Here is a 16,704-nt window from a genome sequence, read left to right on the forward strand (position 1 = left end):
TCCTGAGACTGCTTGGTGTTTATGGGTAAGGCTGAGACTTACAAGGTTAAGAGGAAGTCTAAGAGACTGCTCCTGACTCCTGAGATTACTTGGTGTTTATGGGTAAGGCTGAGACTTACAAGGTTAAGAGGAAGTCTAAGAGACTGCTTCTCCCTGTGGGTGTTTGTGGTTCGATGGGGGAAAACTGGAAACTTACAGAAGGAACTCTCAGTTGAGCTGTTGGTCCTGTAGTGATGGCGACTGCTGATCTGAGAGACGAGCTGAGCTGCTCCATCTGCCTGAGCGTTTATACCGATCCGGTAACCCTGCCCTGTGGGCATAACTTCTGCCATGGCTGTATTGGGGGGCTGCTGGATACCCAGGAGGGGTCGGGGGGTTATTCCTGCCCTGAATGCAGAGCAAAGTTTCAGGAGCGCCCTGCCCTACAGAGGAACACAACTCTGGGTAACTTAGCAGAACTATTCTTTTCTACTCACCCAGAGCATGATGGGACTGGGATCTACTGCACTTACTGTATTAACTCTCCGGTACCTGCTGCTAAATCCTGTATCCTGTGTGAGGCTTCTCTGTGCGATGCCCACGTGAGGGTCCATAGCAAGTCTGCAGAACATGTACTGACGGAACCCACCGCCCTGGAGAACATTAAATGTTCTGTACATCACAAGTTTCTGGAGTATTACTGCTGTGAGGATGGGGCCTGTATCTGTGTGTCCTGCTGCCTGGCCGGGGAGCACCGGGGCCACAGGGTGGAGCTGCTGAGTGAGGCCTCTGAGAAGAAGAAAGAAACACTGAGGAAAGTTCTGGAGAACCTGAGCCCAGAGAGAGAGGAGACTGAGAGAGGAGCCCAAAGGCTGCTGGAGAGCTGGAGAGAAGTGGAAGAAAAAGCAGCCGCTGAGACAGAGAGAGTCACTGCCCTGTTTAGGGGCATCAGGGAAGAGCTGGAAGCCCTAGAGAAGCGACTCCTGAGTGACATCTCCAGGCAGAAAGAGGAGCTTTTTATCCAACTCCATGACCTGATCCAACAGCTGGAGATAAAGAGGGACGAGCTGTCCAGGAAGATCCGTCACATTGAGGAGCTGTGCAACATGGCAGCTCCACTCACTGTCCTACAGGGACAATGGGAATCCCTTGCCTTCTGTGGGGCTGAGGGGGCAGATACTGAGGGCAGAGAGAGGGAGGGTATAAAGGTCCTGGCTGTAGGGGATCTGGATATGGACCTGGTCTTTGGCACATTAACTAGAGGCCTCGCTGGCATTGGGGCTGGGATTAAAGGAAAGATCTATGGACATGAAGCTACAAACCTGTTACTGGATACAGACACACTGGGGAAATACGTATCAGTATCGGGGGGCAGGAAATCGATATCCCATTCCCGTACCGACCAGCATCGCCCCCCAACCCCGGGAAGGTTCCAGCGCTATCCTCAGGCTTTAACCTCCCACAGGTTCAGATCAGGGCAACATCACTGGGAAGTGGAGGGGAGTAAATTGGGGGGCTGGGGGGTAGGAGTGGCCTATCCCAGTATAGAGAGAGGGGGGTACGATTCCTTCCTTGGGGATAATGACAAGTCCTGGGCTTTGTACCGATGGGATAATAAATACTCAGTGAGATATAACAGGGGAGAAACCCAGTTACCCCACATCCCTTATTGTGGGAAAATCAGGATCTCATTGGACTATGAGGCCGGACGCCTGTCCTTCTATGAGCTGAGTGAGCCAATCAGGCACTTACACACCTTCTCCGCCTCCTTCGCTGAGCCCCTACATGCGGCAATTGGGGTATGGAATGATGCCTGGGTGAGAATCATGAGTTAGGGCCCTGCCCAATGCCCCCCAGGAACGCCATTCCCAGAGCCACACGTGGCCCTAACATGGTAGGGATGGAAGTCAACGCCTCCTTCACTGAGCCCCTTCATGCTGCATTCTGGGTATGGGGAGGTGCCTGGGTGAGAATCATGAATTAGGGCCCTGCCCAATGCCCAGCAGGAACCCCAGGAGCCACACGTGGCCCTAACATGGTAGGGATGGAAGTCAACGCTGGGGCCATATTTATATTGGGCAGTGTCCCTTAGAATTTACATTTTAATCAGAATTACATGAATTGCTTTATTATGGGGGGTCTTCCAGTGTCCTGCCCACCCTCCCCTCTTGGCCAATGAGTGCTACTCCCCCTTTTACATGGGCAGCTCCTTATGGAACCCCTTGTCCTTTTAGCTGCATTTATTGCCTCGTACCTATTGTTTCACTCTCTGTTCTGCTTTGTTTCTAGATATTAAATGTGTTAATGTTAATACTAATGTTAGAGTTTGAGCTATAAATGAAATATCTCTAACTGATCCGAAATACCAGTCAGCATCATGGGGGCATCATGGGAAAGCACCGAGCATGGGACACTGGGGTGGAAGTTTGTCCTTTATTGGGTGCCGTAGCCCCCGGGAGTTGCACCGTGTATCCCTGCGGGGAGTAGGGAGGTGTTAGTGGCCCCAGTGACAGACTGTGGCTCCTGGTTGGGAGTTTCCATCTACAAATGCCCCCGAGCTGACTGGCATTGCCCATTACTGTTATTAGATATTATTTCTGTGTTGCCTGCAGATTTTCAGAAGTGTGTTGGATACAATTAAAGGCAAAGTTGAAGTTGGAATAAAATATTTACATGAATACATGTTTTGGGGAGGTTTCTATAGCCCCCCAATATTTATATGAGTCACAGAGTGGGATAGAGTGGGATAGAGTGGGGCAGAGTGGGATAGAGTGGGATAGAGTGGGATAGAGTGGGATAGAGTGGGACAGAGTGGGATAGAGTGGGACAGAGTGGGATAGAGTGGGACAGAGTGGGATAGAGTGGGATAGAGTGGGACAGAGTGGGATAGAGTGGGACAGAGTGGGATAGAGTGGGATAGAGTGGGATAGAGTGGGACAGAGTGGGATAGAGTGGGACAGAGTGGGATAGAGTGGGATAGAGTGGGATAGAGTGGGATAGAGTGGGACAGAGTGGGATAGAGTGGGATAGAGTGGGACAGAGTGGGACAGAGTGGGACAGAGTGGGATAGAGTGGGATAGAGTGGGACAGAGTGGGACAGAGTGGGATAGAGTGGGATAGAGTGGGATAGAGTGGGACAGAGTGGGACAGAGTGGGATAGAGTGGGATAGAGTGGGACAGAGTGGGATAGAGTGGGACAGAGTTGGATAGAGTGGGACAGAGTGGGATAGAGTGGGACAGAGTGGGATAGAGTGGGACAGAGTGGGACAGAGTGGGACAGAGTGGGATAGAGTGGGACAGAGTGGGACAGAGTGGGACAGAGTGGGATAGAGTGGGATAGAGTGGGATAGAGTGGGACAGAGTGGGATAGAGTGGGACAGAGTGGGATAGAGTGGGACAGAGTGGGATAGAGTGGGACAGAGTGGGTCATTATATATGTCTCAAGAAATAATTCCAAATTCTTTTCTATTGTGTTTGTCAAGCAAAATAAACTTCACTCACTGTATAAATAATATAAATCTTCAGTTTCCTTCAGTCTGGGAATTACACAGTCACAGGCAGCAGGTCGGCGCCACTTTGTGGGCACTGTTAGTAAGGCGGAGCTTTGTATCACCCCAAAATCTTGTGTATGCGCCATAGAGGGGGACCCGATGCCCATGCACTGGCTACACAATTAGATGGTGAGGAAAATTGAGTGCTGAATGAAAAATAAAAGTAATTGCCTGCCCCGCCTCTATGAGTAAGGCATAATGGGCGGGGCAGGCAATATACAATTGACAGCTGTGATTTTAAATGTCTTTATAAGGGGTTTGGGTTTGTAATAAAAAAGGAATTTGGGTTTCATGTTTAATTGGAAAAGGACTTTTATTATACAGCTTTTTGGGTGACAGTTCCCCTTTAACGCAACAGGAAAAATCTACTAAGGGTTTTTGGGAAATGTTCACTTATATCCGTATTAGTGATGAGCAAATCTTTCTTTTTTCACTTGGCCAAAAAATTCACAAAACTACAGAAAAATTTGCGAAACTACAGAAAAATTCTCAAAATGGTGAAAAATTTGTGAAACTACAGAAAATTCTCAAAATGGTTGAAAAATTTGTGAAACTACAGAAAAATTCTGAAACTGGTGAAAAATTCGTGAATTACAGGAAAATTCTCAAAATGGCAAAAAAAATTGAGAAACTACAGAAAAATTCTCAAAATGGAGAAAAATTCACAAAACTACAGAAAAATTCACAAAACTACAGAAAAATTCTCAAAATGGAGAAAAATTCATAAAACTACAGAAAAATTCGCAAAACTACAGAAAAATTCTCAAAATGGTGAAAAATTTGTGAAACTACAGAAAATTCTCAAAATGGCGAAAAATTTGTGAAACTACAGAAAAATTCTCAAAATGGCAAAAAAATTCTTAATACTACAGAAAAATTCTCAAAATGGAGACAAATTCACAAAACTACAGAAAAATTCTCAAAATGGCAAAAACATTTGGTAAACAACAGAAAAATTCTCAAAATGGCGAAAAATTTGTGAAACTACAGAAAATTCTCAAAATGGTTGAAAAATTTGTGAAACTACAGAAAAATTCTGAAACTGGTGAAAAATTCGTGAATTACAGGAAAATTCTCAAAATGGCAAAAAAAATTGAGAAACTACAGAAAAATTCTCAAAATGGAGAAAAATTCACAAAACTACAGAAAAATTCTCAAAATGGAGAAAAATTCATAAAACTACAGAAAAATTCGCAAAACTACAGAAAAATTCTCAAAATGGTGAAAAATTTGTGAAACTACAGAAAATTCTCAAAATGGCGAAAAATTTGTGAAACTACAGAAAAATTCTCAAAATGGCAAAAAAATTCTTAATACTACAGAAAAATTCTCAAAATGGAGACAAATTCACAAAACTACAGAAAAATTCTCAAAATGGCAAAAACATTTGGTAAACAACAGAAAAATTCTCAAAATGGCGAAAAATTCACAAAACTACAGAAAATTCTCAAAATGGCAAAAAAATTTGGGAAACTACAGAAAATCTCAAAATGGTGAAAAATTCACAACTTTTTTTCCCCGCAACTGCCTCTATTCTGATGCGCCCGTATCAAAATAGGCACGGTTGCGTCAAAATAGACTTTTTTGGCACTGGACAAATTCTTTATCGCCAAATTTTTGCAGAAGTTTCGCAAAACATTTCTCCAATCCCGAAATGCAGAAATTCACCGCGAATCCATGGCTGGCAAAAATATTCGCTCATCGCTATTACGGATGTGTTTTTTGGCAGTATCTAATTGTTTCTGTTTTTCCTCAAAAAATTTGTATGATTTTTTTTAAAAACCACGAACGTTCAAGATTTATAAAACTTTATGTGACTTTTTTAGGCAGACAAAAGCAGCCGGGTTTCAGCTGCCGAGATCTATTGTGTCCTATCGAGGCTTTTACTATACAATAACAGCCTGTCCTTGACACATTTTCAAGGGTAAGTTAAACACATGATTGTTTTCTATATCACACACTATCAAGGGCAACTTACACACATTATTGTTTTCTATTTCACACATTTTCAAGGGCAAGTTAAATGCATTATTGTTTCTCAAAATGCAAGTGAGGAAAATGAGCGCCATATACCTGTATATTCTTGAAAATATTGTAATACTTTCACAAAAATTGTCAAAATTTTTTTAAAAAAAAACAATAAATCAAAGCTTTTGTACAATCAACTTACAAATTATTATTATTATCATCAGTGATTGATTTTTTTTTTTTTAAATAAAAAAACTCTCTGGGGTTTATGTGAGCTTCTAAAAACCAAAACAGGGCCGGCAGTTCTGACCCAGACAGCCCTTCCAAAAACTGCATGGGGGGCGACCTACTGATAACCCAATACAATAGAGAGCTTTTCTCTTTCTCCTGGTCCTGTGAGGGTCTGGGCACGACTGGAGGTGGCAGAGCAGGGGACGCAAGGGATTGGCCACAATCCTGATTGGTTAGCATTGGCACGTCTCTCCATACTGATTGGTGTAGGGGTATTACACATAGTCCATGGGATAAGATAAGCCAATACTACAGACTCATAGGAAGTTGGTATTTGGGAAATGTATGTATCTTAATATTCCTGTTAATGAGGAAATGAAGGCGACTTGTATAATTGTATCGTTTTATCCAAAAATAGATGCGAATTTATTTTAATATCATTTTAAATGCTTCTTTTATATCTTTATTTCTCAGGCTGTAAATAACGGGGTTAACCAATGGAATCACTACAGTGTAAAGCAGGGAGAGAACTTTGCTTACGGTCTGTGATTGGTTACTGGGGGGAACCATATAAATAGCAATGAGAGTCCCATAAAACATGGAGACCACGGCCAAGTGGGAGCTGCAGGTGGAGAAGGCTTTTTGCCTCCCGGTATGGGACACTATCTTTAGGATTGCATGGGCAATACACATATATGATACAATTATAAGTACAAAGGGGCAAATAATGAGAGGCAATGACTGTATGATTACATCTATTTCCAGAAAAGAAAGGTCTGAGCAGGAAAGTTCTAGAAGAGGAAGGAAGTCACAGAAGAAATGGTTAATGGTATTTTGGTCACAGAATTGTAGGCTCCCTATTATATTTACAGTAATCATTGCATTGCTAAAGCCAAGAGCCCAAAACATGAGAATGAATGTAACACAAGCTCTGTGGGACATGATAGAAGTGTATCTCAGGGGGATGCAGATGGCCACATATCTGTCATAGGCCATTACTGCTAGGAGCAAACACTCAAAGGCTTCTGGGGCACAAAAAAAATAAAACTCAACGAAACACCCAACAAGGGACAATGTGGTTCCATCATGAATCACAGTTAGGAGCAGGGTGGGGACAATATTAGTGGAGCCCAGTAGATCAGTGAGGGCCAACTGCTGGAGAAAGAAGTACATGGGGGAGTGGAGGTTCCGGCTGAAGGCCACCAACACTATGATGAGGACGTTCTCCCAAACTGTCAGAATATAAATCAGAAGGAACAGAGAGAACAGGGGAACCTTGAAGTTGTGGAGATTCTGAAATCCCAAGAGAACAATCTCACTGACCCACGTCTGGTTCTGCTCATCCATAGCCTTGGTGAAATTACTTCTGAGATATGACTGACTGGCAGGGTAACAAATTTCCATACTTCATCCCTTCAAATCAAAAGCAAACCCAGTAAGGTCAAAAGAGAATGAGCCGAGGTTCCTACTCAGCTTATTCCTATTTATATCAAGGTTCTGCCTCCCAAAAGGGGAACATAAGCTCCGAGCAGTTGTTCTTCATTCTTTGGGAATTAGTGAATCCATTTCTGCAGGAAAAATACAATCATATGTGACTGTGGAACCATAGGAAGATGCCTCCATGAGCTTCTCCCAATGTGTAACCTGCTCTGCATTTCTCCTGCCATTTTGCTAACACAATCCCAACCATTTCTTTCCAATCAAATCACTTTACAGGAAAGATGTTCTTGGGGGAATATTCTACTGATTTGCCCCTACCAGAACCACCCCAGATACTGTGGAACCATAGGAAGATGCCCCCATGAGCTTCTCCCAATGTGTAACCTGCTCTGCATTTCTCCTGCCATTTTGCTAACACAATCCCAACCATTTCTTTCCAATCAAATCCCTTTACAGGAAAGATGTTCTTGGGGGAATATTCTACTGATTTGCACCTACCAGAACCACCCCAGATACTGACTGGGCAGGGAAGAACAGATCTCCTTTTATTACCCGGTGCCAGTAACACCCACAGCTGGGAAACCTACTGGGGAATCTCCGGGAGACTCGGGGGTTTGGGGTAATTACCAGCCCTTGGGGGAATCTGATCATTTATTTTTATAGTAAACAAGTTAAACAAGTTTTTATCATATTTATTTATTTCTGTTCATTAGACATTTGCCTTCTTGTTACTATGATATATCCGTAGGCTCAATATTAGCACCTATAATAATCCTGATATTGGTTTCATATTGACCATAATATTCAGGGGCACAATGTGCTTCATTAATGTAAGTCAATGCTACAAGTATTCTGACCTGGATCAATAAATAATTGTTTTATAAAACCTCTATAAATTGAAATGTGGGTATTAGGGGTCCATCACCCCAAGAATATTTCTCCTCATTGGTTTATTGCCAAGTAATCCTTGACTTCCATGAGAGGGCAAATAATAAATGACTATAGAATAAGATGCATTTGCCCTTAGCAACTGCCCCAACCTGCCCTTATCTGTCAGTTCTCTGCAGCGAACCTCTGTTTAACACTAACTACACAGGGCAGAGTAATGGCCAATCATGCACCGACTTATATAGACAGTGGGAGGGCTCAGATACCATTGGTTGATGGGGAAGAAGAGGGCGGGAAAATACCATGTATGTGTTTGTGGCGTGTACCCAAAACTGTTTTGATCAAACCCCCATTGAATATGGACGTTGGCTTTAAAGTGACAGTGACACCTTTTGGGTTTGAGATTAGATTTTAGAGAGTTATAATAACTATTCATCACAAAACAACTGGCATAAACCCACCAAGTTAGCAAAATCAGCTCGACTTCCTTATATAGAGAAGGATAAATCTGGGATCTAGAACTGGGATTGGATCAGGGGATCAGTTCCTCTCACTGAATTGTATCTGGCTCTATGGGAAGATCTGGGATTGGATCAGGGGATAAGTTCCTCTCATTGAATTGTATCTGGCTCTATGGGAAGATCTGGGATTGGATCAGGGGATAAGTTCCTCTCATTGAATTGTATCTGGCTCTATGGGAAGATCTGGGATTGGATCAGGGGATAAGTTCCTCTCATTGAATTGTATCTGGCTCTATGGGAAGATCTGGGATTGGATCAGGGGATAAGTTCCTCTCATTGAATTGTATCTGGCTCTATGGGAAGATCTGGGATTGGATCAGGGGATACGTTCCTCTCATTGAATTGTATCTGGCTCTATGGGAAGATCTGGGATTGGATCAGGGGATAAGTTCCTCTCATTGAATTGTATCTGGCTCTATGGGAAGATCTGGGATTGGATCAGGGGATAAGTTCCTCTCATTGAATTGTATCTGGCTCTATGGGAAGATCTGGGATTGGATCAGGGGATAAGTTCCTCTCATTGAATTGTATCTGGCTCTATGGGAAGATCTGGGATTGGATCAGGGGATAAGTTCCTCTCATTGAATTGTATCTGGCTCTATGGGAAGATCTGGGATTGGATCAGGGGATAAGTTCCTCTCATTGAATTGTATCTGGCTCTATGGGAAGATCTGGGATTGGATCAGGGGATAAGTTCCTCTCATTGAATTGTATCTGGCTCTATGGGAAGATCTGGGATTGGATCAGGGGATAAGTTCCTCTCATTGAATTGTATCTGGCTCTATGGGAAGATCTGGGATTGGATCAGGGGATACGTTCCTCTCATTGAATTGTATCTGGCTCTATGGGAAGATCTGGGATTGGATCAGGGATAAATTCCTCTCATTGAATTGTATCTGGCTCTATGGGAAGATCTGGGATTGGATCAGGGATAAGTTCCTCTCATTGAATTGTATCTGGCTCTATGGGAAGATCTGGGATTGGATCAGGGGATAAGTTCCTCTCATTGAATTGTATCTGGCTCTATGGGAAGATCTGGGATTGGATCAGGGATAAGTTCCTCTCATTGAATTGTATCTGGCTCTATGGGAAGATCTGGGATTGGATCAGGGATAAGTTCCTCTCATTGAATTGTATCTGGCTCTACACATCACACCCCATTCAGAACTCTATTGGCTTTGTCTATAGTCTAAGACATTTGAGTTGAGAGATGTGAGTAGAGGAGAGATACATTTGATCAGAATTGTTATGATAAAACAATTTAACAAAGGCCACTAAGATGGCTGTAAATAAATTAAATGTTACTATAACAACAGGGGATAATTATATGATGACAGACTGTATGATATTTAATGATATATTTAAGGGCTTCTTGGGCATCTTTATTTCTCAGGCTGTAGATAATTGGGTTAAACAATGGGATCAGTATGGTGTATAACAGAGAGAGAACTTTACTTATTGTCTGGGATTCTTTCCTGGGGGGAACAATATAAAGAGCAATTATAGTCCCATAAAACATGGAGACCACGGCCAAGTGGGAGCTGCAGGTGGAGAAGGCTTTTTGCCTCCCGGTATGGGACACTATCTTTAGGATTGCATGGGCAATACACATATATGATACAGAGATGAGAATAAAGGGGCAAATAATAACAGGAACAGACAATATAATTACTTCTAATTGTACTATGAAAGTATCTGAGCAGGAAAGTTCTAGAAGAGGAAAGAAATCACAGAAGAAATGATGAATGGTATTTCGGTCACAGAAATGCAATGTGGCTATTAGATTTGCAGTGATGAGTATAGCGCCCAGGCCAATCAGCCATGACACGAACATTAATGTAACACAAACCCTGTGGGACATTATAGAAGTGTATCTCAGGGGGATGCAGATGGCCACATATCTGTCATAGGCCATTACTGCTAGAAGGAAACCCACAAATGTTTCTAACCCACCAAAAATATTAAACTGTGTTATACACCCAACAAGGGACACTGTGGCTCCTTCATTTAGTATCGTTTCCAGCAGGGTGGGGGCAATATTGGAGGATGTGAGAAGGTCAGAGAGGGCCAACTGCTGGAGAAAGAAGTACATGGGCGAGTGGAGGTTCCGGCTGAAGGCCACCAACACTATGATGAGGACGTTCTCCCAAACTGTCAGAATGTAAATCAGAAGGAACAGAGAGAACAGGGGAACCTTGAAGTTGTGGAGATTCTGAAACCCCAAGAGGACAATCTCACTGACCCACGTCTGGTTCTTCTCATTCATTGTCTGGGGGAGGCAAAAACATGGTAAAATAAATAACTGGTATAATAAGTTAATAATAGGGATGCACAGAATGGAGGATTCGGTTTGGGATTTGGCCAAGATTCTGCCTTTTTTGAATCCAACTGCCTGGCCAAACCAAATCCTTAAATACCTGGGACTCGTGGTGACATCAACACGGAAGTAAAAAATTATTATACTTTATACTATACTATACTCATTATACTTTACATCAGGGATCCCCAACCCTTAACACTCATGAACTGCACTCAGATGTAAAAATTGTTGGTTGGTGAGTCACATAAGTATAAAACTGTTCTTGGGGTGCCAAATAAGGACTGTGATTGGCTATTTGGTAGCCCCATGTGGCCTGCAGGTGTAAAACTGTGTCTCTGGGCTTCCAAAACTTCCCCCAAGCCAGAAATAAAAAATGGCCCCTACATTGAGGGTACTGGGAGCGACATCAGATGTTGAGTTTCCCCTGTAACTTCTACTAGGACTTGGGTTCTGGGTGTTTAAAGAGAAACAAACTCATTGGAGGACTGGAACAACAGCACATGGAACGGGCCAAGCAAATTTAGGATGAATGGATCCAGTCTTTAGATCATCAAAGTCCCCTAGGGGCCAATATTTAACAATCTTTTTATTATCAGTTTTTCTTGACTTCGCCATCATGGATAAGTCCATAAGGATAAGAACGATGTGAGGTTCCATCAAGATGAACATTTCTTCATTGAACAAACAGTTGAAATCCATCTTCCTGTCTCTCTACTCTCCCATATGCCCGGACTTGGGCACATTTAGTTGGGTTACAATCATGGGTAGTGATAATAAATAATGAACTAATTACACCATTAACGAAAGCTTGGCTAATTGTGACTGGGCACCTGGTTGTACCTACCCAGAGACTGACACCTCAGTACAGTGAGATAACTCCTTGCAGAACCTACACATGATGGGAGTTAGATGCCTGGATCATGTAAGGCAGTGACCCCCAACCAGTAACTCGGGGGAACATGTTGCTCCCCAACCCCTTGGATGTTGCTCCCAGTGGCCCCAAACCAGGTGCTTATTTTTTAATTTCTGACTTGGGGGCATAAAAACAGCCAAACAGAGCCTCCTGTAGGCTGCCAGTCCCCATAGGGGCTACCAAATAACCAATCACAGCCCTTATTTGGTACCCCAAATCTTTTTATATTTAAATGTGGCTCACAGGTCACAAAGGTTGTAGATCCCTGATGTAAGGAAAGTTCTGGGGAAGATATTATTGGAGTTACAGTATGTGTAGCCTACAGACTTACCTTGGCATTCACTGTCCATGTCCAACCCATGTCTCTCATTCCTTCATGTGCTTTAATGTGTTCTGCCCCAGAGCTGTGTCACCCATTCACCTCGATGCCCTTGGCCTGGGTAACAACATTGGATAAATATAAGAGTAAGTTTTTTCCTAATTGGGTCCATTTCTTCCCACAGACTTTCATAGAGTTTTCCTGTGATAATTCATAAAATAATGTTTTCTCATGAAACTGAGTCCGACCCAATGTGGTAACATTTCTCATCAAATCAAGAAAAGATGGCTCTGCATTTCTCCTGCTATTTTTTGCATATTCTACTGATTTGCCCCTACCAGAACCGCCCCAGATACTGTGGAACCATAGGAAGATGCCTCCATGAGCTTCTCCCAATGTGTAACCTGCTCTGCATTTCTCCTGCCATTTTGCTAACACAATCCCAACCATTTCTTTCCAATCAAATCACTTTACAGGAAAGATGTTCTTGGGGGAATATTCTACTGATTTGCCCCTACCAGAACCGCCCCAGATACTGTGGAACCATAGGAAGATGCCCCCATGAGCTTCTCCCAATGTGTAACCTGCTCTGCATTTCTCCTGCCATTTTGCTAACACAATCCCAACCATTTCTTTCCAATCAAATCCCTTTACAGGAAAGATGTTCTTGGGGGAATATTCTACTGATTTGCCCCTACCAGAACCGCCCCAGATACTGTGGAACCATAGGAAGATGCCCCCATGAGCTTCTCCCAATGTGTAACCTGCTCTGCATTTCTCCTGCCATTTTGCTAACACAATCCCAACCATTTCTTTCCAATCAAATCCCTTTACAGGAAAGATGTTCTTGGGGGAATATTCTACTGATTTGCACCTACCAGAACCGCCCCAGATACTGACTGGGCAGGGAAGAAGAGATCTCCTTTTATTACCCGGTGCCAGTAACACCCACAGCTGGGAAACCTACTGGGGAATCTCCAGGAGACTCGGGGGTTTGGGGTAATTACCAGCCCTTGGGGGAATCTGTAAGTTTCTTTGAATTCATTAAATTGTAAAACACACCAGATATTTCATTGATACACCAATGTGTCACTGTTACTGCTGTTATTATTATTATTATTATTATTATTGCCCATTAATTCAGGCCCTTTCCGGTTTCCCAGAATTTACTCACATTAAGGCCATTATGGAGGCCTATACAGGACTGGGGGTGAGGGGCAGATAAGAACAAAAAACCCCCACCCGACATCCTCTCCCAAGCACGTAAATTTAACACTCCAGGGGAGGAACAGTCGGGCAGGTTGAGCGCCGGCTAGGGTTGGGTCTGGGCCGCTGGGGTCCACTGGAGCCAGGGCCCACCAGGCTTTTTCCCGGTGTCCCGGCGGCCCAGTCCGACCCTGTTTGGGGGACAAGGAGACTTAGGGGAACAAGGAGAATTGGGGAAACAAGGAGAATTAGGGGAACAAGGAAACTTAGGAGAACAAGGAGAATTAAGGAAACAAGGAGAACTAGGGGAACAAGGAGAATTAGGGAAACAAGGAGAATTAGGGGAACAAGGAAACTTAGGAGAACAAGGAGAATTAAGGAAACAAGGAGAACTAGGGGAACAAGGAGAATTAGGGGAACAAGGAGAATTAGGGGAACAAGGAGAATTAGGGGAACAAGGAGAATTAGGGAACAAGGAGAATTAGGGGAACAAGGAGAATTAGGGGAACAAGGAGAATTAGGGAAACAAGGAGAATTAGGGGAACAAGGAGAATTAGGGGAACAAGGAGAATTAGGGAACAAGGAGACTTAGGGGAACAAGGAGAATTATGGAAACATGAAGAATTATGGAAACAATGAGAATTAGGGAACAAGGAGAATTAGGGGAACAAGAAGAATTAGGGGAACAAGGAGAATTAGGGAACAAGGAGAATTAGGGGAACAAGGAGAATTAGGGGAACAAGGAGAATTAGGGAACAAGGAGACTTAGGGGAACAAGGAGAATTAGGGAACAAGGAGAATTAGGGAACAAGGAGAATTAGGGAACAAGGAGAATTAGGGGAACAAGGAGAATTAGGGGAACAAGGAGAATTAGGGGAACAAGGAGAATTAGGGAACAAGGAGACTTAGGGGAACAAGGAGAATTAGGGAACAAGGAGACTTAGGGGAACAAGGAGAATTAGGGAACAAGGAGAATTAGGGGAACAAGGAGAATTAGGGGAACAAGGAGAATTAAGGAAACAAGGAGAATTAGGGGAACAAGGAGAATTAGGGAACAAGGAGACTTAGGGGAACAAGGAGAATTAGGGGAACAAGGAGAATTAGGGAACAAGGAGACTTAGGGGAACAAGGAGAATTAGGGGAACAAGGAGAATTATGGGAACAAGGAGAATTAGGGGAACAAGAAGAATTAGGGGAACAAGGAGAATTAGGGGAACAAGGAGAATTAGGGAACAAGGAGACTTAGGGGAACAAGGAGAATTAGGGGAACAAGGAGAATTATGGAAACAAGGAGAATTATGGAAACAAGGAGAATTAGGGGAACATGGAGAATTGGGGGAACAAGAAGAATTAGGGAAACAAGGAGAATAAGGGAACAAGGAGAATTAGAGGAACAAGGAGAATTAGGGGAACAAGAAGAATTAGGGGAACAAGGAGAATTAGGGAACAAGGAGAATTAGGGGAACAAGAATTAGGGCAACAAGGAGAATTAGGGGAACAACGAGAATTAGGGAACAAGGAGAATTAGGGGAACAAGAAGAATTAGGGGAACAAGGAGAATTAGGGGAACAAGGAGAATTAGGGAACAAGGAGACTTAGGGGAACAAGGAGAATTAGGGGAACAAGGAGAATTAGGGGAACAAGGAGAATTTGGGAAACAAGAAGAATTAGGGGAACAAGGAGAGTTAGGGGAACAAGGAGAATTAAGGAAACAAGGAGAACTAGGGGAACAAGGAGAATTAGGGGAATAAGGAGAATTAGGAGGACAAGGAAAATTAGGGGAACAAGGAGAATTAAGGGAACAAGGAGAATTGGGGAAACAAGGAGAATTGAGGAAACAAGGAGAATTAGGGGAACAAGGAGAATTAAAAGAACAAGGAGAACTAGGGGAACAAGGAGAATTAGGGGAACAAGGAGAATTGAGGAAACAGGGAGAATTAGGGGAACAAGGAGAATTAGGAGAACAAGGAGAATTACGGGAACAAGGAGAATTACGGGAACAAGGAGAACTAGGGGAACAAGGAGACTTAGGAGAACAAGGAGAATTAGGGAAACAAGGAGAATTAGGGGAACAAGTAGAATTAGGGGAACAAGAAGAATTAGGGGAACAAGGAGAATTGAGGAAACAAGGAGAACTAGGGGAACAAGGAGAATTAGGAGAACAAGGAGAATTACGGGAACAAAGAGAATTGAGGAAACAAGGAGAACTAGGGGAACAAGGAGACTTAGGAGAACAAGGAGAATTAGGGGAACAAGGAGAACTAGGGGAACAAGGAGAATTAGGGGAACAAGGAGAATTGGGGAAACAAGGAGAATTAGGGGAACAAGGAGAATTAGGGAAATAAGGAGAATTAGGGGAACAAGGAGAATTGAGGAAACAAGGAGAATTAGGGGAACAAGGAGAATTAGGGGAACAAGGAGAATTAGGAGAACAAGGAGAATTACGGGAACAAGGAGAATTGGGGAAACAAGGAGAATTAGGGGAACAAGGAGAATTAGGGGAACAAGGAGAATTAGGAGAACAAGGAGAATTACGGGAACAAAGAGAATTGAGGAAACAAGGAGAACTAGGGGAACAAGGAGACTTAGGAGAACAAGGAGAATTAGGGGAACAAGGAGAACTAGGGGAACAAGTAGAATTAGGGGAACAAGGAGAATTGGGGAAACAAGGAGAATTAGGGGAACAAGGAGAATTAGGGAAATAAGGAGAATTAGGGGAACAAGGAGAATTGAGGAAACAAGGAGAATTAGGGGAACAAGGAGAATTAGGGGAACAAGGAGAATTAGGAGAACAAGGAGAATTACGGGAACAAGGAGAATTGGGGAAACAAGGAGAATTAGGGGAACAAGGAGAATTAGGGGAAGAAGGAGAACTAGGGGAACAAGGAGAATTAGGGGAACAAGGAGAATTAGGGGAACAAGGAGAATTGGGGAAACAAGAAGAATTAGGGGAACAAGGAGAATTGGGGAAACAAGGAGAATTAGGGGAACAAGGAGAATTAGGGGAACAAGGAGAATTAGGAGAACAAGGAGAATTACGGGAACGAGGAGAATTAAGGAAACAAGGAGAACTAGGGGAACAAGGAGACTTAGGAGAACAAGGAGAATTAGGGGAACAAGGAGAAGTAGGGGAACAAGGAGAATTAGGGGAACAATGAGAAATGGGGAAACAAGGAGAATTAGGGGAACAAGGAGAATTAGGGGAACAAGGAGAATTAGAGGAACAAGGAGACTCAGTAGATGATTTACTTTCCTTTCTCATTTTCTTTCTCTACCTACACACACCCCATTGGCTGTTTGGGGGTAACAGTTACGCTTTGTGTCTTCTTGGTTTTTTGGTTCCAACACAATCCAGACACACATTGGTC

General features: G+C 43.2%; 3 protein-coding genes across 3 annotated transcripts; 1 reads left to right on the forward strand and 2 right to left on the reverse strand.

Annotated features, from left to right (window-relative positions):
- The first annotated feature begins 233 nt into the window (after positions 1-233).
- LOC100491243 (E3 ubiquitin/ISG15 ligase TRIM25) lies at positions 234-1,922 on the forward strand. Its single transcript, XM_012953940.2, has one exon. It carries the CDS (start codon positions 234-236, stop codon positions 1,812-1,814), a length of 1,581 nt encoding a protein of 526 aa, XP_012809394.2. The 3' UTR covers positions 1,815-1,922.
- A 4,233-nt stretch (positions 1,923-6,155) lies between these two features.
- LOC116409658 (olfactory receptor 11L1-like) lies at positions 6,156-7,076 on the reverse strand. Its single transcript, XM_031898394.1, has one exon. The coding sequence runs from the start codon at positions 7,074-7,076 to the stop codon at positions 6,156-6,158; it is 921 nt and encodes a 306-aa protein (XP_031754254.1).
- Positions 7,077-7,282: 206 nt separating this feature from the next.
- LOC100491417 (olfactory receptor 11L1-like) lies at positions 7,283-10,844 on the reverse strand. The gene is made up of 2 exons (XM_031898395.1): positions 9,918-10,844; positions 7,283-7,297 (listed from the first exon to the last, which is right to left on the reverse strand). Exons 1-2 carry the CDS (start codon positions 10,842-10,844, stop codon positions 7,283-7,285), a joined length of 942 nt encoding a protein of 313 aa, XP_031754255.1.
- Between the last annotated feature and the right edge of the window lie 5,860 nt (positions 10,845-16,704).

The sequence above is a fragment of the Xenopus tropicalis genome, chromosome 3, assembly GCF_000004195.4.
Source record: "Xenopus tropicalis strain Nigerian chromosome 3, UCB_Xtro_10.0, whole genome shotgun sequence".
NCBI classification, from domain to species: Eukaryota; Metazoa; Chordata; class Amphibia; order Anura; family Pipidae; genus Xenopus; species Xenopus tropicalis.

Bases quoted from the DNA above. Each gene is read 5' to 3' on its own strand.
- LOC100491243 (XM_012953940.2), top strand. From the start codon at position 234: ATGGCGACTGCTGATCTGAGAGACGAGCTGAGCTGCTCCATCTGCCTG.
- LOC116409658 (XM_031898394.1), bottom strand. From the start codon at position 7,076: ATGGATGAGCAGAACCAGACGTGGGTCAGTGAGATTGTTCTCTTGGGA.
- LOC100491417 (XM_031898395.1), bottom strand. From the start codon at position 10,844: ATGAATGAGAAGAACCAGACGTGGGTCAGTGAGATTGTCCTCTTGGGG.